Here is a 23,035-nt window from a genome sequence, read left to right on the forward strand (position 1 = left end):
TTTTTTGAAAATGATGTGTTTTGGTGGGGACTTGAATGCACACTATTTAGGTCCCCATGAGAAAACAAGCTTATAATCATACAAATTAGATGTGTTTGTTGTTTTTAAATGTAAAAATGCATAACGTTATCTGTGATTGGGTAGGTGTAGCGGCAGTGTTGGTGTAAAGGATATAATATACAGTTTGTACAGTATAAAAACCATTGAGTCTGGAGAGTCAAATATGGCGAGCCAGATGTGTGCGAAAAATTGCAACTGATTTTAAAGGTGCTATTAGCAATCTAATTGTAAATTCAGATGAAGACTTTTTTTAATTAATTTTTTAATGTTTAAAATCATGTTACTGTTACACTGAGATGAAGACATTAATAATTGTTGTGTGTTACATGTTGTGCGTTACATGGAGTGTATCGCCCAACACAGCGCTGATCGCTTTACAGAATACAATCGTGAAATCGAGAATGTATTGCTTTTGTGTAGTTGCATCCGCGCCGATAGGTGTCAGTATACGCCCACGGCGACTGCCATATTGACCGCCAGAGCAACAGGAAAGACTGAGAGCACCTGTAAGGTATTCATTGTAAACACATTTGTTTACATTGTAATATAGTCGCATACACTTTAAATACTTATACTTTTCTTCTTAAAAAATACCTTGAACATCCTGTAAAGGGTTTTATATGTGTACAGTGCTATCTTTTTTTGTCATGAGTTGTCATGAAATTGGAGTATACATTGTTACAAATGAGGACAATAAAAACACATTTCTGTGGTCTATATAATCATAAAGAAACGTTTCTTTATCATGCACATAGCTTTTGGCACACTAAACTGTTGCAGCTGTGGGATGTGCTCATGGTATAGAAGAGGGGCTTCATCTTCACTCTGCAAGCTGAAATGGATATAAACAAAGCCGATTATTCTAAATGTAGTCAGTACAACCTTAATGAAAATAACATGTAGCCAATAAGTTCAAATGCAATATTCAAGACTTGAGCTACATGCCTTAGAACTAGCTTTGCTACCCGAGTCTCTGGTGCGGGTACGTAGTTTATTCACTTGAGACTCTGCAATCTCGGCTCGTTCCTCAGCGTCATCCAGCTCATGCTGGATCTTCTTGTACTTGGTCAAGTTTGTATTAGCTTGCTCCTCCTACAATACAGTCAACAGGAACCATCAGTGATGTTTTAGGTATACATTAATGTAGCACATTAAGGTGTATTTGTAGACTCACCGCCTCCTCTGCTTGTCTCTTGTAGGTCTTAACTTTTGCCTGAAGTTTGTCTATGAGTTCCTGGAGGCGAGCCATGTTCTTCCTGTCCTCCTCAGTCTGTAGAAGCAGGTGCCACAGGCTTTAATATTTCAGAGTGCAACTCAAGCTATTGTACTAATTTGAGATTTGTAGCTAAATTAAATTTGAGCATCTGTCTCATGGAGTTTGTACCTGGTAGCTGAGCTCCTTGATCCTTCTCTCATATTTGCGGACTCCTTTCTGGAATTCATTGCTTTTTTTCTGCTCAGATTCCAATTCATTCTCTAGGTCTCTCACCTTGAGGAAAGTTTTATATATATATTTTTATATGGGGCAGGATATCATCATTGTTATTCAGGTTTGAATTATTAAATAGATGGGAAAAGTCATCCTGCATACCTTGCTTTCCAGTTTCTGAATTTGCTTTTTGCCCCCTTTTAGAGCGATCTGCTCAGCCTCATCCAGACGCATCTGCAGATCTTTAATGGTCTGTTCCATGTTCTTCTTCATGCGTTCCAGGTGAGCGCTGGTGTCCTGCTCTTTTTTGAGCTCTTCCGCCATCATGGCAGCCTGCACGTTGAAAGCTTCATATCAAATTTCCTGTACAATACACAACACAATATTTACCACAAAATATCCTCTCTAAGCAAGCTCCTCACATCAGTGATGGCCTTTTTGGCTTTCTCTTCTGCATTTCGGCACTCCTGCACAGCGTCATCCACCTCGCTAGACAACGTGGAGAGATCACTCTCCAACTTTTTCTTTTGATTGAGCACTGATGTGTTCTGTGGAGGCAGAAAGAATTATGGTAAATGCTTAGGTATTATTTGTTTTGACTGCTCGGAAGAGTTGCCTTCTGCAAACCTTGATGGAACATCTGGCCATTACCTGGGAATGCAGTAGGTTTACTCTCTCCGTGGTTTCCAGGAGCTCATACTCTGCCAGTTTGCGAGCACGATCGTTCTGATCCAGCTGGCTTCTCAGTTCTTCCACCTCAGCAGTCAGGAGGTTGTTCCTGCGTTCAGTAACGGCAGCCTGTTCCTTTAGTTCCTCATTTTGGTGAATAGTCTCATCCAGCTCTATCTGAAGGTCCTTTTAATTTATGAGAAGGATTTTATGTTATTTAAGCTTGAGTAGATGATTTTTTTTCCCGATCATTTTACAGGTATATCATATTATAAAGAATAAACCTGTTTTTATTTCCTACGTTAATGATGCAATAATTTAAATATGTTTTTTTGTAACATTTGTATTTACCTTAATCTGTATCTGCAGGTTACGGACCATTTTTTGGGACTCAGTGGCCAACCGATTTGCATGGTTCAGCTGAACCTCCATTTCATTCAGGTCGCCCTCCATCTTCTTCTTCAGCCTGATGGCTTCATTACGGGATTTTGCTTCTGCATCCAGGGTGGCTTGTATGGAATCTATGGCACGCTGATGGTTACGTCTAGTGAAAGTGAGTAAATAAGTTAGGATGCCTTGTGGTATAAATGATAAAGGTCGTTGGTGGTTCAATAACCATCAATAATCTTCTTCACTGGTCATGAATCTTTTATCTTTGCTCTCCAAGTTCTTACCGAAGATTGTCGATTTCCTCATCTTTCTCAGCTAGCTTCCTGTCAACATCTGCTTTGATCTGATTAAACTCCAGCTGTATACGCAGAGTTTTACTCTCCTCATGCTCCAGAGTGCCCTGATACAAAAATAAGGTAAGAGAATAATAGTCCATGTTCATTTTGTTGTGATATAATTCTATATACTTTAGGCCAGTTTTAAAAACCATTTTTGCAGTAAAATAACTTAAATGTATTATTATTTCCAGGGATTTCCTTTATCATTAAATCATTTTTGTCTAAAAGAATGTATTTGAGTATTTACTTGAATTAAACAGATTATTAAGTCTTCTTTTTAATACATAAATCTTACCTTAAAAAAGACCCACTAAACAACTTAAGCAAATTCATTCTTTCTGTAAATGCTTAGCAAACTGGAAATTTCCCAATCCCTTTTTTTTAAATGTCTCTATAATAATCATTGAAATATATTTCTCCCTTTGACATTAAGGACAATTTTAAGTCTATATTTTGGTACAATTTAAACATGACAAAAAGTTCAGACACAAAAAAACAATACTTCAGCTTCCTCCAGTGCTGCTTGAATTTCAGTCTTCTCCATGTCCAAGCCCTTCTTGATCTTCTCAAGCTCATGAATGGTCTTGCCGCCCTGGCTTATTTGGTCATTCAGGTCAGAAATCTCCTCTGTAAGAAACATGATGGTATTGATAAATCACATTTTGTGACTGACAATGTATGTTAATTTGACGTCATAGTTTTTTCTTTATTCATAATCCATGACGTTCAAAACATACCCTGTAGATTTTTATTCTCCCGTTTGATGCTCTCCAGATGGTCCAGAGCTTCTTCGTAAGAGTTCTTGAGTTTAAACAGCTCGGTGCTCAGATTACGAGACTCTTTCTGTGAAGACTCTAGCTCAGACTGACACTCTTCATACTTCTGCTTACATTCAGCCAAAATCTTGTCAAATTGCCTCTGCTTCTTATCCAGGGCTGCAGCGGCGGCATTAGAGCGCTCCAGATCTACTACAAGATCCTCAATCTCTGACTGAAGGCGATGTTTGGTCTTTTCTAGAGATGAGCACTTGGCGTTTGATGCCTCGACTTGTTCCTCAGCCTCTTGGAGGCGGGCGGCCAACTTCTTCCTGTCAAGTTTAGGAATATGATTAAGTTTTAGATAGAATGATGCCAGTCATTATTGTCCTTCTAATCCACACACTCACTTTGCTTCCTCGAGTTCCTCTGTCTTCTGAATGGCGTCTGTCTCGTACTTGGTCCTCCATTGGGCGACCTCGGCGTTAGCCTTGGACAGTGCGCGCTGCAGCTCAGATTTGCCCTCTTGCTCTTCGTCATACTGCTCCCTCAGCAGATCACAGTCATGCCTGGATGATTGCAGGGCATGAGCCAATGCATTCTTTGACTGAAAGGAGCAGATGCCAAAGACAGGTGAAATTACAAATTTGTTCCACATTAAAGCCAAAACATATTAAGCCGTGAGGGAAAAAAGGGTTTCTCTTACTTTGGTTTCTTCATCTAGCTGTTTCTTGAGCTCCTCTATATTTTGGCTAAAGGAGTTCTTGGTACGCTGAAGTTGAGACACCAGAGCTTCACGCTCCTCCAGCTTTCTGCCCAGTTCGGCTGTATTACGTAAAAATTATGTAGTTTCAGAGTTAGTACTAATATTAAAGTGTCTCAAAACCAGGCATAGCTGTCTGAGTGGTTCTTGTTAAGGTTGAATTTATTCAGTAGGTAGAGTGTTGGCATACCGCTTTCAGCCTGTGCACGGGCTCGCTGTGTGTTGGTGTCACTGAGCTGTCTTTGGAGCTCCTCCACTTTGGCTTTTGCCTCATTCATCTGGTCCTCATAGAGGCGACACATTTTCTCAGCAGTAGCCTGCAACAATATAATTGATCAAATAATGTAATACATTATTTTCAATAAATGTCTTATATATGCATATGAATGAATGAAATTATTTGAAAAAGTACATATATGAAGTATGAGTACATAAATATATAATATATACACATGCATACCACATAGATATGTTTCCTGTCAGATATATGAATATTCCTTTATTTATTTTGTTGAAAATAATAATAAATCGCAGTTAAGTGGGTCAGTCGAATTTTTATTCAGTTCAGTTCATTTTATTATGGCTGTCTGGTTATTTTATAATGCGCAAATGTGTATATGGACTATGGTCACAGGATATTGTTCTTTTGACTGTGCCTAAAGTTCAGTCTGAAATGGATAAAAAATCTTAAATTTCTTATGTTTATTACTTAACCTTAAAGTATTTTCTTACTCTTTAATAAATTAAAATAGTTGTTAAATATAATGGATTGAAATATTTTAATTATAATTCATATTTATATGTTATATATATAGGCATATATTTTAATTTTACAATAAGGTTAACATTAATTAAAGCATTAGGATATCATAAAGAAAATAAACAACAATTTTCACAGCATTTATTCATTTAGGTTAATATTGATTCATAGACAAACTATTTTTTTTGTTAATTCATGTTTGTTCATAATGGATGATGATGTTAATTCAAACAACTTGAATTGTAAAAATGTGTATATTAAAATTAACATTGCTACATTAATAAATGCTGTAAATTATTGTTCATTGTAAATTGATAATACTTAGTACACATTTAAATGTATTGTGTAAAATACATTTTATAAATAAAATAAAATAATAATAGTATATATAAAATGAGTGCATGCAAAATTGGCCATCTAAGACTATTTAATCCTGAGCTTGAACTGAAATCAGCCTTTGATTTTTCAGTGTTAAAAGTCAATGCTAAATTAATGCTAGTTAAATTAGATCAGAATGTGATGCATCATATTTTCCACCTTGCTCTTTGCCAGCTGCTCTAAATTGGAGGTGAGGTCATCCACCTCCATCTTGGCTTCACTCCTCTCCTTCTCCAACTTCTGTTTGACTCGCTGAAGGCTGTCAATTTGCTCACTCAGCTCAGCCACGCTGTCTGCATGCTTTTTACGCAGTGCAGCAGTCATAGCCTCGTGGTGCAATATGGCCTCCTCAAGGTCACGGCGCAGTTTAAGATAGTCTGCCTCACGTTTTTTATTCATCTCAATTTGGGCTGATGTGGCACCTCCGGCTTCCTCGAGCTGCTCGCTGAGCTCTTCGAGCTCTTTGGATGCATCACCTCGCTGTTTCTCCATCTTCGCTCGGGCGGAACGTTCTGATTCCAGTTCTTCTTCAAGCTCCTCAATACGAGCCTTAAACACAATGAAAGAACAAATGAAATATGTTCTGACTGAGACATAAATTTGGAGATTAAACAGTCTAGTTTCACTTACCTGTAATTCCTTGATCTTCTTTTGAAGCTGGATGATTAATACTTGTTCATCTTCAATTTTTGAACTGATCTGGTTCATTTCAAAATCTTTCCTACAAAAAATCCCGACATTAAGAACAGAAATGGTTTCAATTTACAGCATCCTGTCATATAATAATCTTACTTCTTCAGCTTTTCTTCTAATTGCTGCTTGTCATTTTCGAGGTCCATGACAGACTCCATGGCCAGCTTCAGATCGCCCTCCAGCTTGCGTTTGGCCCGTTCCAGGTCCATCCGCAATTTCTTTTCCTGTTCCAAGGATCCCTCCAACTAAAACAAGGGATTATATTGTATTACTGATTCCAGTCTCATTCTAGATCTGTTAACATTCTTTATAACATTTATCCAACACATGAACGTACATCATCTACTTGCTGCTCCAACTTGGCTTTGGCCTTAGTCAGAGTGTTGACTTTGTCTTCCTCCGTCTGCAAGTCATCCAACGTCTGCTGGTGACTCTCCTGTAAGGCCTTCTTCTCTTTGGTAAGCTTCAGAATAGTTTCATCCAAAGCTGCCATCTCTTCTATCAGATTCTTCACCTATGGAAAGGTATTTTGATTAATTTAACAGACTTGACGCTTGAGCTTCATTTTTCTTCAGAATGGCCTCACCTTGTTTTCAGTGGCATGCTTCTCCTTCTCCACCTTGGCCAAGGTTATCTCCAGATCATCAATGTCCTTTTTCAGCTCAGCACACTCATCCTCCAGCTTGCGTTTTTTTGCAAGAACGGTAGCGTTCATCTCCTCTTCGTCTTCCAGACGTTCTGTCATCTCCTTCACCCTGGCTTCAAGTTGAATCTTGGTTTTGATGAGCAGGTCACAACGGTCCTCTGCATCTGCCAGGTTATCCTGCTCCTGTAGAGCAATTAAGAAAGAACATTCAAGCATTTTAATAGCTGAATATGTACAATTAATTTGGTTATTTTGGAACAATTTCAAAATGTACTGGGTATCAGCATTAAAACGCTATATAATTGTGGATTATATAGAAAGAATCATCTTTCCCTCAAGCCACTCAAACTGCAAACTGATATTGCATGATACTTACTGCCTGAAGTTGCAGGGACAGGTCATTCTTCTCTTGGATCAGGCTGACCTGTTTCTCCTCCAGCTCCTTACGTTTGGACTCTGATTTCTCTAGTGCCTCCTTTAGCTTTAGGAACTCCTCTTTTAGAGCGGCCAACTCTTTTTCTGTAGCTGCGCTCCTCAGCAGGGGCTTGATCTTGAAAAAAAGTCTCATCCATGGCCAGTTCTTGACAGTGTTGAAGGCCCGAATATTCCATTGGATGATCATCAGAGCCTCCCTAAAAAAAAAACAGATACTATAATCATTCGCTTTAAAGCACGTCAGTCTTCTTGGTGGCCATCTTAGTGATACAAGTACAGCTCCTATATACTTGAATTGGGAATGATTGAATTGGTTGGTATTATGTTTTACAATTTAATTGTTTTTTACTCAAATTATGCTCAAATAATCTATTTTTAAGGCTGGTTCAGTTACGTCATGGGATTGGCTCTGTAACCTGAAAAGTCCAGCTTCCATTCCTACAGCCACCATATTAGTCACATTAGGCTAGCTTTTTTACCTATTTATTTTCCTACAGGTTTTACTGTCTCTAGTCCGATTCTTATGTTTTTAACAATACAATTAGTTTTTGTTTTACAGTTGCAGTTTTGGTCTCATTATTTATTGTAGCAAGTATTTCTGCAGTTTTATTCATAAACTATAAAACCCTGTGTTAACCACCTGAACCCATAAAATATTAATTCATCATTGGCAGTGTTATTTTAGTATTATTTATATACTATTATAGTGTTAAATATATTTTTTAATTTCATTTTTAATATGTATTTTGTTGTGGGATTTTTATTTGAATTAGTTGCAGATGCAACATTTTTTTTTACATTTTTAAATTTCTATTTTATTTTACCTGAGCTTTATTTCAGTTAATAAAAACATTTTTAATAGTTTTAGTTAACAATAAAAACACTGATCATGGGAAGACTGTGTCATCCCCCATATGACCCACTGGCTTTTGTCCATGGAGCATGAAATGAGACTCATTTTAGTTAGTCTATTACTGGGACGACTTTCAGACGTCATGCACTTGCTGTCACAGTTCTGTGGTTACATGTTTGCAGATGACGGCAGAGAATTCGGTGTGATCAAATAGCTGCCCTGCATCTGTGCCCCGGGCCACCCAAAAGGTGAAGTGCCTAATATTTATTTAGAAACCGAGGCCTTCTGTTGGACCAGCGGCTTTAATCCTTTGCCAGTCTGCAGATATGCTTTCAATGTGGTCCTTTAGAGGCACAGGCGCCTTGGCAAAACAGATCTTTGAGAAGGGTGCTGGCCTGTATTTTTAGTGGGGAGTAGGGGGAGCAGCTGCCATCTGACCCACTGGGCCTCTAGGTTTTAAGGACACTGTCTGCATTGTCTAATAAAGGGAAAGGGTGGAGGTCATAGATATGGACACAGAGAACCTTACGTGTTTCACTGAGAGTGTCGGAGCGTATGAAGGGTCTCGGCCACACATGCACATGGACAAATGCATGTCTGAGGACAGGACACACGCCTCACACACTTCATCCACATGGCCCCAAAATACCTCTCATATGTTGAGGGTTGAGGGATATCATGTGGCAACAGCTTGTTGCTTACTTTATTAGGAGTGAACCTGTTAGATATTAGTATAGTTTTGTGAATTTTTGTGTGGGGCAGCATCATTTCAGACTAAGATCATGGAGAATATAAGAGAATTTAAGCCTTTTCTTGATACTAGTTGATTGAAAGCACGTAAGAACTGTTAGCAGGGTAAAGCTGTGGTCACATTTACTGTGGTTCAGAGGTCACAATTAATAGAAATCAAAACATTTCTATTAGGAATCTGCATGATCAGGAATTTCCCATTAGGGCGAAAGGTTTTACTTTGCAGTTGTTGCATTAGGTTTAAGGTGGTCACTCAATTTTCAGCATTGTGACTTCTCTGTGAGCTAGGCCTCAAACATCACTACACTATTGAAAATGGACAATAGACCTTTTTGCCAGTGATATTTTGCTAATGTGACTGCACCTTAAAGCTGAATATGTAACCTTCATATTTTACCTCATATTTTATATTTTGAAAAATCTCTAAATTTGTTTACAATAGCCCCAAAATATATTTTGCCATTTAAACCATACTTAAATGTATACATTTTGTTGTTTTCGATTAGATGTCAAACTGTAAAACCAAGTAACATCTTTAAACAAATTATGAAAGAGCTTTTCTTAGTACTAACTTTACTTCTGTGAGCTATTCTTGCACTTATTTTTGACCTACTGGGGTTATTTTATGGGTATTCCACTAACTTTTAATAATAAAATGGTTATACTTTTTTTTTTTAAATGGTAGACCGTAGTACAGTTAAAGGAACTGTATGTAAGAAATGTATTTCAATTAATTATAAAATGGCCCTGATATGTCACTAGACATTAAGAAATCATGTTGATTTCAAATACTTATATCACTGACAACAGTAGTCCGGCCAGGATATTGTCATTTAAAAGTTGTTGTTGCAGCCCTCAGCTGATGTTGATGTTGACACGTTGTGTTTTGGCCTGAAGCTCCACCCTCCACTTATCTACCAATCACAAAGTCAGTAGTGTTTCAGCATCCGGGTTTCCAGCTCTGCTCTAGTTACCACAGCTGCAGCTACAAACGTTCCTGCTGGATCCTGCAGCCTATCTGGTAACCTTGAGCCAGGGGGGAGGGGGACAGGGGATACACCACTCTACAGTCATTTGAAAGTGATTGCAGTACCAGTTTTTGCCACAATCTTACATATACTTCCTTTAACTTTTTTAAAGGAGTGAAACCTGATTAGAAATGTTATCTAATCCAATGATTTTCATACATTTTGAAGTGTGACTTAATGTCCAAATATGGTCAGGGGCCACCATTTTCATTTTAGTAACATCTTTTGTAAGAAATCACATTACTTCCTCTCCATCATCTTGTTCAGCTCCATCCTCATGATCTTGCCACGGCTGGCGGCCTGCAGCAGAGTGAGAATTTTAGCCAGACGCTCGTCCCTCATCTCCTCCAGGTGTCCCAGCAGACCAGCCTTAAAGAACACCTGTAATGCAGGGACACGGTTGATTTAGACAATTTTGTCTTCTCTTCAGAGTAGCACATCTAATTGATGTCCCATTGCTTGAGACTCAAAGAAACTAACACTTTTACTATCTGAAGTCTGGCTTGCCTTAGTATGACCAAATCTATATTGATTATGGTCGATATCCAGTGAAGCCAACAGTTTCTCTGCGGCCTTTCTGCTGTCCACAAACTTGTCATCAGGGATAGCGTGAGGATTCAGAATGCGATACCTTTGAAATAGAGGAATTTACACATCCTTATGGTTTACTCTTATTTACTATTTGTATTATTATCATCTTCTTCTTCTTATAGTGATCACTGTTGTGCCAGGTTTGACTGACTGTTTAATGACTGGCTTATCATAAGCCATTGATGGTTAAAGATGAAGCATGTAAAAATACGTAATATCACAGTTTATTCTCAAGAAACTGTTACAAGTCATTCATATGTTGATTCCTTTGGAAGATAAAGTATGTGGGTGGTAAAAACCTTTTTGGAGATTTAGCAATGGATTTAGCAATTCTATTTGGTGCCATTAGCACCTGAAATTACACTTTATCTTTAACCATGTTGAAATTCTTAATTTTTCAAATCATACATTCGATCACATTATCTTCACATGGGGGGAATTATACTCTCTCAATGTAAAGAAACACCATATGAATTATATATATATATATATATATATATATATATATATATATATATATAGTCATATATAATATATATATATTTATTTATATATATATATATATATAGTCATATATAATATATATATATATATATATATATATATATATATATATATATATAGTACTCAGAAACGCAAAGTGTGTAAATAGCAGCATTTCTTACCGTTGTTTGAACTCAGCATAAAGGATTCTGTTAGGAAATCCCTTCCTGCAAATACGAATGCCCTCCAGGACTCCATTACAGCGCAACTGGTGCAGCACCAGGAAAGCGTCCATGATCCCTGCAAATAAGAACTAAATATTTTAGTGAGATTTAGCGGTTTAGCAGCTTGGATACTTTTTCAGACCACTGTTTTAGTGTAAAATAAAGTTGTGATTTTGATTGATGCTCAGTGCAGCACCTGGTGTTTTGTTCTCATTGGGGATGATGCAGCGCACAAAATGGGGCTGAGTGCTCCGCAAGTTTGTCATCAGCTTGTTGAGATTCTCCTGTAGTTGAGAAGCAATCAAGGGACACACTCCTGTAAGTCATGTTGTAGAACAGTTTTCCACATTTTCCACTGCTAAAAGCAAATGCCGCTCTCCCGTTCTCCTCAAAACAATACTGTCAATTGTGTTTCTAAACTTACCTTGAGTTTTTGATGCTCTTTGTGGAAACAGATAGAACAGGAGCCAGCACAGACTTAAAGTGATGTTCATGTGTCATTTCTCTAAACATCACTGCAAGTCTTAACTGCCTCCCTCTTAGTACTGACGACTTTTGATTTTTTGTTTGTTTAAATGGCCATGAATAATTATTTCTGTTTAATATCAGTTTCTACTAAGTTCAAGTTGTAGTAAAGTCATGGTATATTCTCACCTTGTGTACCTGCGACACTGTCTGGAAGGAAGCAGCCTTTTTTCTCTTTTCTTTGCCACCGGTTTTTGTGTCAGACACTAAAAGGAAAGAGTTGCATTTTGTAATAATTATCTTATGGTCTAGAAAATAATTGTGGTATATTTCAGACAGAATATATGATTTATTTACCTGCGTCAGAACCAACATAATTCTCATACAGACATGCCAGAAGCTTGTTGGCTGATTTCTGGAAACAGACTACCACCGTTTCATTCAGGGGGTCTTTGTTCTTCTCTAACCAACCAAAAATATTGTATGGCACCTGAAATTCAGATAAAACTCTTTTTAAGTAATATTCTAAATAATTTTTTCAGTCAGGTTTCTTAAAAACTGCTTAAACCAGCCTAAACTGATTCCCTATCCTAGTTGTGCTGGTATGTTTACATTATTTTAAAGGGCATTTTTCAGCTTGCCAAGCTGGAAGACCAGTTTAACAACTGACTGGTTTAAGTTGTTTTTTTAGCAGAGAAAGCACCAAAAATAATCTAAAATGCATAATATACTTTTACTATCAAGTGCTACCTAAAGAGACCTTTAAGTTTAGTCTTGTTGGAGCTCTATTCTTTGTACAAACTCACCACTCCTGCGTAGTGCATCAGCTCAAAATGTGCCTCATACTTCCTCTTCTTGTCAGGCCTTGGCTTTTGGAAATTGGCAGACTTGCCAAGGTGATTGTCAAACAGCTTAGCCTTGAAGCTAGTGTCGGTAGCTTTAGGGAACATGCACTCCTCTTCAAGGATAGACATAATTCCTAAGGGCTAACAAAGAGAAAAAAGCGTGAAAAAAGGGTGTAATAATATTCTTGGCACATTCTGTAATCAAACTTATTTGCATAATATTCATATTGTGTTTCAACCGCAAAAAAACCTTTTCAATGAGGTCAATGCAGGCTTGGAGGTCAAGCCCAAAGTCGATAAAGGTCCACTCAATGCCCTCCCGTTTGTACTCCTCTTGTTCCAGGATGAACATGTGGTGGTTGAAAAACTGTTGCAGTTTCTCATTGGTGAAGTTGATGCAGAGCTGCTCGAAGCTGTTGAGCTGTTGAGAGAATCCACATGACAGATGCACAAGTGTGAATGCCGGCGGAAATCTAGATAAGTGCGGTGTGGAATTTCGAGAGTCACTCACCTCAAAGATCTCAAAGCCGGCGATGTCCAGCACTCCGATAAAGAACTGGCGTGGCAGAACGGTGTAGAGCGTCCTATTTATACGCCCCACCAACCACTTGAACATGCGATCATAAGTGGCTTTGGCCAGAGCTCCCACGGAATAGTTAACCTGGTGGAGTCACAAAATGTGTGTGGACCACATTGAGACCACAGCTGTCACTTACATGGATTGCAACAGTTGCCTGGATACCAGGCTGATTTCTCAGGGTGTTTTATTCCTTGTATCTTAGTAGATCAACAGTAAATGTCAGTGGTTTCGTCATGCATTATTATCGACATATAGCAAAATTCCCACCAAATAATTCTTATTTTTTCTTTCTGTAACTATAGAAACACATCAAAGGAGATAGGATTTTGGGAACACTTCTCACCTGTTCGACATTCTGTCCTTTAACCACATACTCGTTGCCCACCTTCACTCTAGGGTGCAGAAGACCCTTTATGAGGTCTGCTGAGCTAACACCCATCAGGTAGGAGGCCTTATCAGCACCTGGAAAGATCATATAATTGAAGTTTTGAACCATCATTAACACATATTTGTAATAGACACGTCCGGTTATGGATTTACACTCACTTTCAGTGCCATCAGTCTCTGCCTGCTCCTCCCGCTGCTTCTGTTTGAATTTCATGTTTCCGAAGTGCATGATGGCACCTACTATTTTATAGCAGCCGTACTTTTCTTCTGTAGTAAAGCCAAGGATGTCCATGGCATGCTGGATGAAAAAGAGAATGATTTTGGAGGTGCTTTTTAAATGTTGTCTTTGTAGGTGATCAAATATATTTTTTTACAGCTTACATCAGTAGCCATAAGTTCCTGCCCATCATCCATGCTCTCCACCGTTGTCACTCCTTGGGAGCAAAAATGGTAGTCATAGGGATTTGAAGAGACCAGAAGCATGTCTGAAATCCACAAGGATAGAATGAATGAAGGCTTTTCTTAAATAATAGGTCAGTATTATACACAATTATAGCATTTATTATACCAAGAAGTTCAGGCTTCTTTTGTGACATGATCTGGTAGTAGATGTGGTAACTTCTCTCTCCAGGCTGCTGAAATATAACTCTGGATTTTTCCAGTAGATCTGTAAAAATAATTTGAAAAAGTTGAAAATACATTTTGGAATGACATGAACGGGAAAGGCTCATCATTCTTTGAATAATTTACTTACACATGTCAATGTCAGCGGAAGCCAGTTTCCCTGTTGGTCCAAAATGGATCCTAATAAATTTACCCTAGAGCAAGATTTTTTGCAAGAATGGAAATTAATTTGCACATTATGTATCGTCTTAAGTCGCATATGAACACGATGGTTGAATCAACCTTGCTTGATAGCAGTTATAATATGCAGTCATTTTAATTTTACAGTATGGTAACATCAGTCTTTTTGTGTATGTAAGAGGAGCAGAATTAGGAACTACAACATTGGTTGATATAGTGTCATATACTCACAAAACGGGACGAGTTGTCATTCCTCAGTGTCTTGGCATTTCCAAAAGCCTCCATTGCAGGATTAGCTTCAATGATCTGGTCCTCTAACGTACCCTGGGGAAAGAAATTGTATAATTGATGAGATTTTCAGCTTACAGTTTATGCAGTATGTCTCCACGTATGAAGAAATACTCACCCCTGTTTTAGTGGCAGGGGCCTTAAAACAAAACACAACAACAAAAAAAGATTGTTGTTTTGTTAAACAGTACATTTTTCAGCTCCTATTTTTATGATATTATATTATTCCATTCTATATTTAATAGCCTGATTGTCTAATAAATGCAGGTAACATTTTTAAACTACCCATTTCTAAGTATTTGAGAAGTTAACCTTTTTTTACTTAAAATGCTAATTCATTGACTATTATGGGTTAAGAAAGAAAAAAACGTGGTAAAATCGTGTTAGCTCACATCAAATACAACAAAGTATTTAACACACCCTATGAGAATCAGCATAAAATGATTCCATGAATTATGGATTTAAATATGGAGACTGTAAAACTGCAATCTAGGAAACAAAGATGTTGGACCAGCTTGAATCAGGAAAAAGGAAAGTTTAAATGTTAATAACAAATTTGTTTCACAGAAAAACTTCAATAACAAGGAAGAAAAATGCAGGAAATGATGTTAACCCCACAAAAACATTTGGGAAAATTGGCAAAGACATATGCAAATGGTAGGGATAGTCAAACCTCAGTCTAGATGTCCATAACAGTTGCATTTATAGAAAAACAAGTTACAATACATAGTACTAATGTCACTTTAAAAATGTTCCAGACACCTAGATGAGGAACGACTTCAAAATGAAAATGACAAACACTTGCCAGCATGAGAGGTAAAAAAAAAAAGCTGATTGAAAAAGAAGAGGGACATGATGTGAGGGAAACCGAGAGCATTGTGTCTTACTCCTTTTTTAGCTGGTGCCTCACCCAGGGCCGCTACTATGGCAAAATACTGAATTACACGTTTCGTGTTTACCGTTTTGCCAGCACCAGATTCTCCGCTAAGAGCATCAAGAAATGATTGAGTGATAAGACATTAAAAAAAATGAAGAAAAAAATAAAGAAAAATACCACAGCAAAGAACATTAGAAAAAACAGTGCAACAAAATGTTCCTTAAAAAAAAGAAAATGTCATCTGAAAAATTGTCGCTGAATTAAAAATATTTTTGTTACCAGACTGAAAATGTGTTTGTTAATGCAACAATACAGAATGTGTCCAAACTTACGTGATTAGCATGGACTGATTATCCCGATCTATGTAGGGAAATGACAATTTTAGGTCATAAAGGGCTTTTCTCTGTTGGATAAAGTGTGTTAGGGTAAAATGATCCCTCCTGTAAGTTATTGTAGAGGGCAGAAAGGAGACAAGAAATACTACTTACTGCGCAACATGTCATTGTAGGCATTGTCAGCGATGGAATAGATGTGAGGTGGAACCTCGGAGCGGCGTTTGCCTTTGTAAGCAGCCACTACTGGGGCCGTGTAGACGGGAAGCCATTTATATGGGTTCACAGTCACACAGAACAGTCCAGAGTACGTCTGTCGTGAGAGGATTTGACAAGATTAATCTCAGATATGGTCTCTAGTCACGATAAATGACAGTTCTTTAGGACGGGGTCTTCAATTTTTTGTCAAAACTTGGGTAGGGTAGAGAGATTTTTTTATGATACTTACATTTTTAGGCTTTTGCTTTAAAGTTAAATTAATATTATTTTTATTTTTTAATAAATAAATAAATAATTTATTATATATAAAACAATAATGGCCAAATGCGATGCATTCCACTATGGACCCCTAGCTAGAAAACCTACAAAAAATAGCCTCAGAATAAAACCAGAGAATACCTTTAGTTCTCATGTGACTTTTATATCCAACCTGATCTCATGAAAAAAATATTACTATTTTACAAGAAGGGGCTTCGTATGAATTCGTACAAAATGACTAGTATGGAAACGTTTTTTAGGGGTTTTTTTAGGCAAATTTTTTGCTATTCATGTGGACTTGCATATTTTAGTTTTCCCATGTACACAATCTGTTTAAATTCATTTCAGGAAACAGTAACCTCCCCGAAATTACTTTATGAGATACTTTGAATATGGCAGCTATAAAGGACATGCCTCTAGGGAATTCACTTGTATTTGTCCCTTGGCAAAGGCAAGTGTTAAATTCATTACTGTGACTGTAAAGTTCTATGAATAGTGCCACCCCTCTATGTTTAATGCTCTGGTCAGGTTATTTGTGGCATCAAAGATTAGTGAGAAAGGGCAGATCTTTGCTTTGAGCTGTGATGTGATGGTACCAACATAGATCATCCAATTGCTGTAGCGTCTCCGCAGATTATAGAGCACCGAAGCTTCATTCAGGTGTGTGAGCATGGCCATGTCCTCTATCATGTCAAACTTCGGGGGGTTCATCTGTTGAATGTCATCGTCCTTGACAGTTAAGCACTATAGGATTCAGAGGGAATCAGAGTGAGTAAATACAGTTTACACAGTGTGTAAGTAAAGGGTCAGAACAAGGTTGTAGATAACAAGGGACAGGAAAACCAACTTAAATGTTAATGCTTATTGCAATGCTCTCTGAAACATTTAATTCTGATTGGTCAATCGTGCAATGAATATATTTTATATTTTTATATGACCGCTAAACTGGATCACAGTTGCTCTGCTCATGTCAACACACCGGTCCTACTTTTATGATGACCCGGCTCGTATCACTCCGCTGTCTTTAGCGCACTTTAAAATTGTTAATGTCGCCATCTGGCGATTTAAAACTGTTACCTCTACAGCCTATAACGACAAATGGCCTCAGGAAATACTCTAAATAGTATATTTTTTAACACAATTATGCTAAATATAAAAGCTTTGATAAATGGTTAGACGCTTAGAAGGAACACAAAACATTGATCGAAAGAACGACGAACATCGATGTGAAAATGAGACCTTAAAATAGTTACATTGATAAACATGGTTTGTTTAAATAAAAATGCTAATTTGATTTGCAGATTAATAATAGAAATGGTAATCTAGGCCTATAATTAAATATCTTACACAATGTAGCCTAGTGTTTTACATTGTAGGCTAATTGGGGGTATAGCCTAGCCTACTTGTAAAATAATTTCAACTTAAAACAATATTGCATGTCCATGTAGGCTATTTAGTGGAATAGAAGCCTACAGCAAATAATTATCACAAAATAGCCTAAAATATAATTAGGCTATTACATGGTTTAGCCGTAATTTAATTTAATTCATAGTTGCATTGATTCACTTGAGTCGAAGCCCTGTTAATGCAAAAGTTAATTTATTTTGGCGTAGCCTATCCGTAAATCATTAAATCCTGACGCCCTCGTTTGATCCTTTTTACATGATAAATCAAATGTAACTAAATAGCCTTACCTTTCCACCCTTTGTCTCAACGATGACTTTGTCACCATCAATCTCCCTGATTTCCACCTCAATGTACGCGTCCTTCTCATCTGGTATCCAAGCGCGTTTCTTTCCTGCGCACAATGAAGTCTGTCAATATCCGTGTGTCGAGAAAGTTTATCTTTGGTTTGTTTTCTATGAATCCAGTTATTCAATGCCAAATTTAGCTCAATATGCCCTTCTCAACATTAACATACAATTACGAACACCTACAAGCAGCAGCGTAAAGATGTCAAGTAGGCTATTTCAAAGAGGACTCGTAGCCTATCCGCTGTAAAACATTAGTTGAAGTCACTTGAAAATGTATTTCGAGTACCATCAAACGCCACAGTTTGCGCTGCCAGCAGCTCCAAGTTGGATTTGCGCAGAAACGTAGCAGCGTCTCCAAACTCCTTCAGATCCAGTCTCGACATGATGATAAATCCACCGCTCCTTTACTCGCTGAAGATAAAACTTTTAAGATACCTGAAAGAAGACAATTTTTTTGGTTACACTTATAATAAAAATTAAAAAGGAAAATGAAAAATATAGGCTAACATTTATTTTAACAAGTCGTCAAATAGTAGCCTACAAACTTGTAAACATTGAGGAAATAATCACAATTACAGTTTAAATGAACTATAGCCTACGTATATAATAAAACAAAGAATTGCATTACTAACAGAAAATAACATTTTAGTTTTAAGAATTTGATGGCATTTTATGATTCTTGTATAGTAGTAGGTTACTATAAACAAAGGATCAATGATTTTAAAGTGTTCATAATTTGCTAACTGACCTTAACACGGACTGAACGGGTGGAGTGGCCAAACTCCTTTTATCATCTCCTCCAAGGTCATGGTCACAGAAATTATCATGTGTCACCTCCTCCACCGCCTATTGGTGCTTACCATGTGCCCAAACTGACACAGAAGGGCAAGCCACATTTTTATCTTTACCCAAACCCAAGCTTAGTTATTTTTACAGCAGCATTTTACTATGCAGACTAAGTGGTTAGAAACTAATAGATTTTTATTATTTTTTTCATTATTATTATTATTTTTATTTTACAAAATTCACATTTACATTTCTGATAATTTATATAGCTTACAGAACTGATATTAAATCAAAAAATGTCAGCTTTTTGACAATAAAATCAGCAATATAAACAATGACATTAAATTAAAATTTGTTACATTTGCTGCAAATGTCGTTTTTCAATTGTATTTTTCAAAATTAATTCCTGTTTTGTAAAAAGTCGAGTAATTTATAAGCAACTAGTAAGTTTCTTTTCCTTAATTTCTATCTTCAAACAATATCACTCAAGTCGATTATCAGATTGAAATAGATGTAGTTTAGTGTTAACTGAGACCATATCAACTTTGTAACTGCTATCACCATAACACATTTGCTCACAAATATGCATCAACTTAACAGCTACGTTTTTAATAAATGCAGTAATTATTAATAATTAACATGTTTCTCTGTCAACTTTTCTCACTCAATAATATTTCTCTGAGTTATATTTTGTTTTCAACACTGACAATCATCTGAGCGGCTGTGGTCACTGCAAATTCCTCCGGTCCCTGCTTGGATAAAGGTTACAGAGATCAACTCAGCGGCAACAAGCAACACCCTTACCATTGGCTCTTTAACATCTCTTCAATAACTCGTCAACAATTCTCTCCTCAACATACAGGACAAGTATTAGGTGAACATAATGGCCATGTGTTCCATCTTCTCCCTTACTCTAATTGCTTGTTTGAGGAATCCTTTGTTGTAAACGCCAGTCGAGAGAAGCATTGTGTGTGTGTGGCCACAGTAAATGCAACCCTAGACGAAATTACTAAAGGGTCCCTTGTGCTTGACATGATATGGGATGCTAAAAATACATGCCAATATAAGCCAAGATGCACTGCCCTTAATGATAATAGCTACATAATTAAGACGGATGTTCTTTCCACAATGTAAATTAGCACAATTTTCTGATTGAGTCAAAGGAAAAGCTGTGCAATAACTCTAAATCTAAGTGTAGTATGAAGACTTGGAGAAAAAACACCAGGCTAATTTTTACCTCCGGCAAATATTTTCTTAAGGTAGCAATTGCATGTGGTTCCTATAGTAATTAATTCACAAATCCAGGCCACTTCATTGCCGACACACATTTTTGATATACGAAATGGCAGGTGTGGTGCAGAACAGGCCTAACTTCAGCTTATTATGCGGGCAGCCGGTGCTACTTTTCCACTATGGTGTCAGTGCAGTAATTGAGCGTGCTGGAGAGGAGCGCCTCTTTTTACACACCGGCCCCTGCGGATGTGACCTTGAGATCAGTGTCCTTGTATGTGGAAAAGGGGTAAAGACTGGACCAAAAGGGGAGGGGGCTCATAGTGTCCCGATATAGACAAGAATACTCTATCCCTGCCTCATGCCAAAGGCTGACATTCATGACAAAGAGCAATAGACAAGGGCTATTGTTAAAGACACTCTGCTCATTGTTTAAGAAATGCATAACTCAACAAAATGACAAATTTACGGGACGCAGATAGCATTATGAACATAATGAATGGCATCATATGAAATGTTACTGTTACTGCTATTATTGTTATCAATCTTAAAGCATTTTAGTGGAATAACTACAAACGATTGTTGTTATTGGCCGTGTAGCTATCTTTTGGCGAAGCAAGGAGTGTTACGTTGACGACTGAAACTTTCTTGCTCTTCATTTAGATATAGCAGGCCAGTTGAGAGCTATTCTTGGACGCTTCATAAGTGTGGCAGCTGCGTTATGTACAGCCTCACTTGCTAGTCTGGGCACAAAAACGTTGACAGACAGATAAAACATGACAGATAATGAAATCGGAGGGTGCGTGTAACATTTTAGATCCTTTTATGTATGCACAACATTTAGAACCATTCAAATAACTGTGAAATAGCCACAGTCATTTAATAACACATCCTCAGAAACATTTTAATTGAGCCAGTCTTTTGTGCGTACATATATGTATCTGCATGTTTATCGGTTGTTGTGAAACAGTAGAGTTAAGTCAGATCATCTCCATTGAAACAGGGATTCCTGGAATCAAAGTTGCAATTGCAGTTGGGTCACAGTTGTTTTAGATCATCGTGCACCAAATGCCAGCAGGCTTAGACACTGAAGTGGAGGGAGGCTGAAGTGGAGGGAGATTTACAGGCGCACACACACACTTTTAAGGGGGTAGACCACCACACATACCTAATTTGTCATGTAAGACCTGATAATTCAAATAAACGCCCAGCCCGGCAAGTGGTAATAGGAAAAATAGTAAAGCATGTCAGTGTTTCAAAGAAAATGCCTGTGTCTGCCATCGGTCTTTTAAAGGAGAATGCACTGGTGCCGGTAAGCAGCAGCCACACCATTTAGTTCAACATTTACATGTCGGCTAATCGCTGTGATCGTTTGCAAAACCTTTCGGCAACTGTGCTGTCTCTGTTGCAAGTTGTCAATCCATCTGAGTGGAGACGGAGAAGCATATTGAGTAGACATGAGTTAATACCTCAGCTCTTCACTAATCTCATCCAATGCCCTACACGGAGCCTAATGCAAACACACAAACAGGCAATGAAAGTATGAGTCTTTAAGCAAGTGGTGGTTAGACTCTCCTACCCCTGTGGCTTCAGACAACAGACTGCCTTTCACTGGGTTAAGTCATGGCCTTTGGCCTTAGCTAGGGATATCAGCATCTTTAGCTGTTTTTCTATTTATGCCCTGTCACGACATGCCTTTGTTCGGCTATCTCACCGCCACGTGGCTTTATCTAAACCAATGCAGACAAGCGGTCGCACTTTGGGATATGGCAGAAATCCCTGCCTCATTCCAGTAATGCATTATAAGCGCCCCCAGACTACTTCATACTGATGTGGTGATGATCATTGACGTGACGGTTGTAGGAAAATGGACTGATGCTCCTTAATGAACTTTTAATTTTACACAGTTGAAACCTGCATGGAGGCCTTTTAAAGGGATAATATTGTAAATAGTTTTAGGAGACGGTAACAACTGTTGTTTAATTAGATTTTTTTCTGATGCCAAGGGCACCCAAACATGATAATCCCATTAAACAAGACGTTCTCCTTAAATGTAAATGCTAATTAAAAAGCAGTTTTACATTTAGCTTTGACATAAAATGCACATACACTCTAAAAAAAACAGTGCTATATAGTACTAAAAGTGGTTCTTTGGCTTGTAATCATAAGGGAACACCTTTAAGTGCTGTATAGCACCAAATCTTAGTGATTCAGTGGTGCTTCAGCGATTCTTCACAAGTTCTTTGGGATGACTGAAGTGCTATATAGCACCGTTACCATATACAGAACCTGTTAAGCCCCTGTATGGTTCTTTAACAGTTTTTCAGTGGTTCTTTGGTGAAGGTGCTATATAGCACCACTGCCGTACAAAGAACCTTTCAAGCACCTTTAAGGGTTCTTTACACTCCAAAGAACTACTGTTGGTGCCGTTTAGCACCATTATTGAGGAAGAAAAACATTTTTTTTTAGAGTGTACCTGGATTGTCTAACATGTTTTATTTAAGCTGCTTATACTAAGCAAAAATATAAAGGCTCTGCCATGGACATAAATTGAAAACAGCTCTATCCCTCATCATCTTGTTAAGAGATTTTAAACCTGCTTAATTTGTCTGACCAGTTGTTGCACTGATAACTTGCTAATATGGTGATCTTGCTAACATAGTTGGCATGTCTTGCTGAGTGGCTTCTCACAGGCTACCTGAAGACAGTATGCACATTAGATGAATGAGGTGTAAACACATTTACATCGTCCACCGCATGGCTTTTACCATGGTTCTTCTGAACCATATATGACGGCAGTGATTCACATGCCGGAGGCCACAATTAATCTTTAAGGTGGTGTGGAATGCAGGAGGGTTTGCCCACTACTGAAGTCAGTTTACTCTGCCTCTACTCCCTGCGCCTCTAAAGCGTCCCAGGGGAGCGTGGCACCTGTCTCATGGAGCAACTGCTTAAACGCAGACAC

At 37.8% G+C, this 23,035-nt stretch overlaps 1 protein-coding gene across 8 annotated transcripts; it reads right to left on the reverse strand.

Annotated features, from left to right (window-relative positions):
* Window positions 1-9: 9 nt before the first annotated feature.
* Window positions 10-18,821, reverse strand: myh7ba (myosin, heavy chain 7B, cardiac muscle, beta a). 8 transcript variants are annotated; one of them, XM_067432111.1, is made up of 42 exons: window positions 18,803-18,821; window positions 18,341-18,489; window positions 17,995-18,098; window positions 16,901-17,044; window positions 15,980-16,136; window positions 15,824-15,851; window positions 15,502-15,598; window positions 14,558-14,650; window positions 14,277-14,340; window positions 14,091-14,189; window positions 13,904-14,007; window positions 13,682-13,820; window positions 13,479-13,597; window positions 13,067-13,216; window positions 12,806-12,976; window positions 12,517-12,696; window positions 12,068-12,200; window positions 11,900-11,976; window positions 11,442-11,529; window positions 11,204-11,321; window positions 10,455-10,578; window positions 10,192-10,328; window positions 7,258-7,513; window positions 6,822-7,064; window positions 6,573-6,749; window positions 6,335-6,480; window positions 6,173-6,263; window positions 5,702-6,091; window positions 4,595-4,721; window positions 4,348-4,466; window positions 4,052-4,248; window positions 3,624-3,973; window positions 3,389-3,513; window positions 2,833-2,948; window positions 2,510-2,702; window positions 2,141-2,344; window positions 1,912-2,037; window positions 1,652-1,822; window positions 1,445-1,549; window positions 1,235-1,330; window positions 1,006-1,152; window positions 10-892 (listed from the first exon to the last, which is right to left on the reverse strand). In XM_067432111.1, exons 2-42 carry the CDS (start codon window positions 18,435-18,437, stop codon window positions 881-883), a joined length of 5,814 nt encoding a protein of 1,937 aa, XP_067288212.1. In that variant the 5' UTR covers window positions 18,438-18,489; window positions 18,803-18,821; the 3' UTR covers window positions 10-880. The 8 variants fall into 8 exon arrangements, with proteins under 8 accessions (XP_067288212.1, XP_067288210.1, XP_067288211.1 ...); XM_067432109.1 differs by lacking the exons at window positions 15,502-15,598; window positions 16,901-17,044; window positions 17,995-18,098; window positions 18,341-18,489; window positions 18,803-18,821 and adding an exon at window positions 14,733-14,753 and having other exon boundaries at window positions 15,980-16,068; XM_067432110.1 differs by lacking the exons at window positions 15,502-15,598; window positions 16,901-17,044; window positions 17,995-18,098; window positions 18,341-18,489; window positions 18,803-18,821 and having other exon boundaries at window positions 15,980-16,091.
* Window positions 18,822-23,035: the final 4,214 nt, after the last annotated feature.

The sequence above is a fragment of the Pseudorasbora parva genome, chromosome 22, assembly GCF_024679245.1.
Source record: "Pseudorasbora parva isolate DD20220531a chromosome 22, ASM2467924v1, whole genome shotgun sequence".
Lineage (NCBI taxonomy): Eukaryota > Metazoa > Chordata > Actinopteri > Cypriniformes > Gobionidae > Pseudorasbora > Pseudorasbora parva.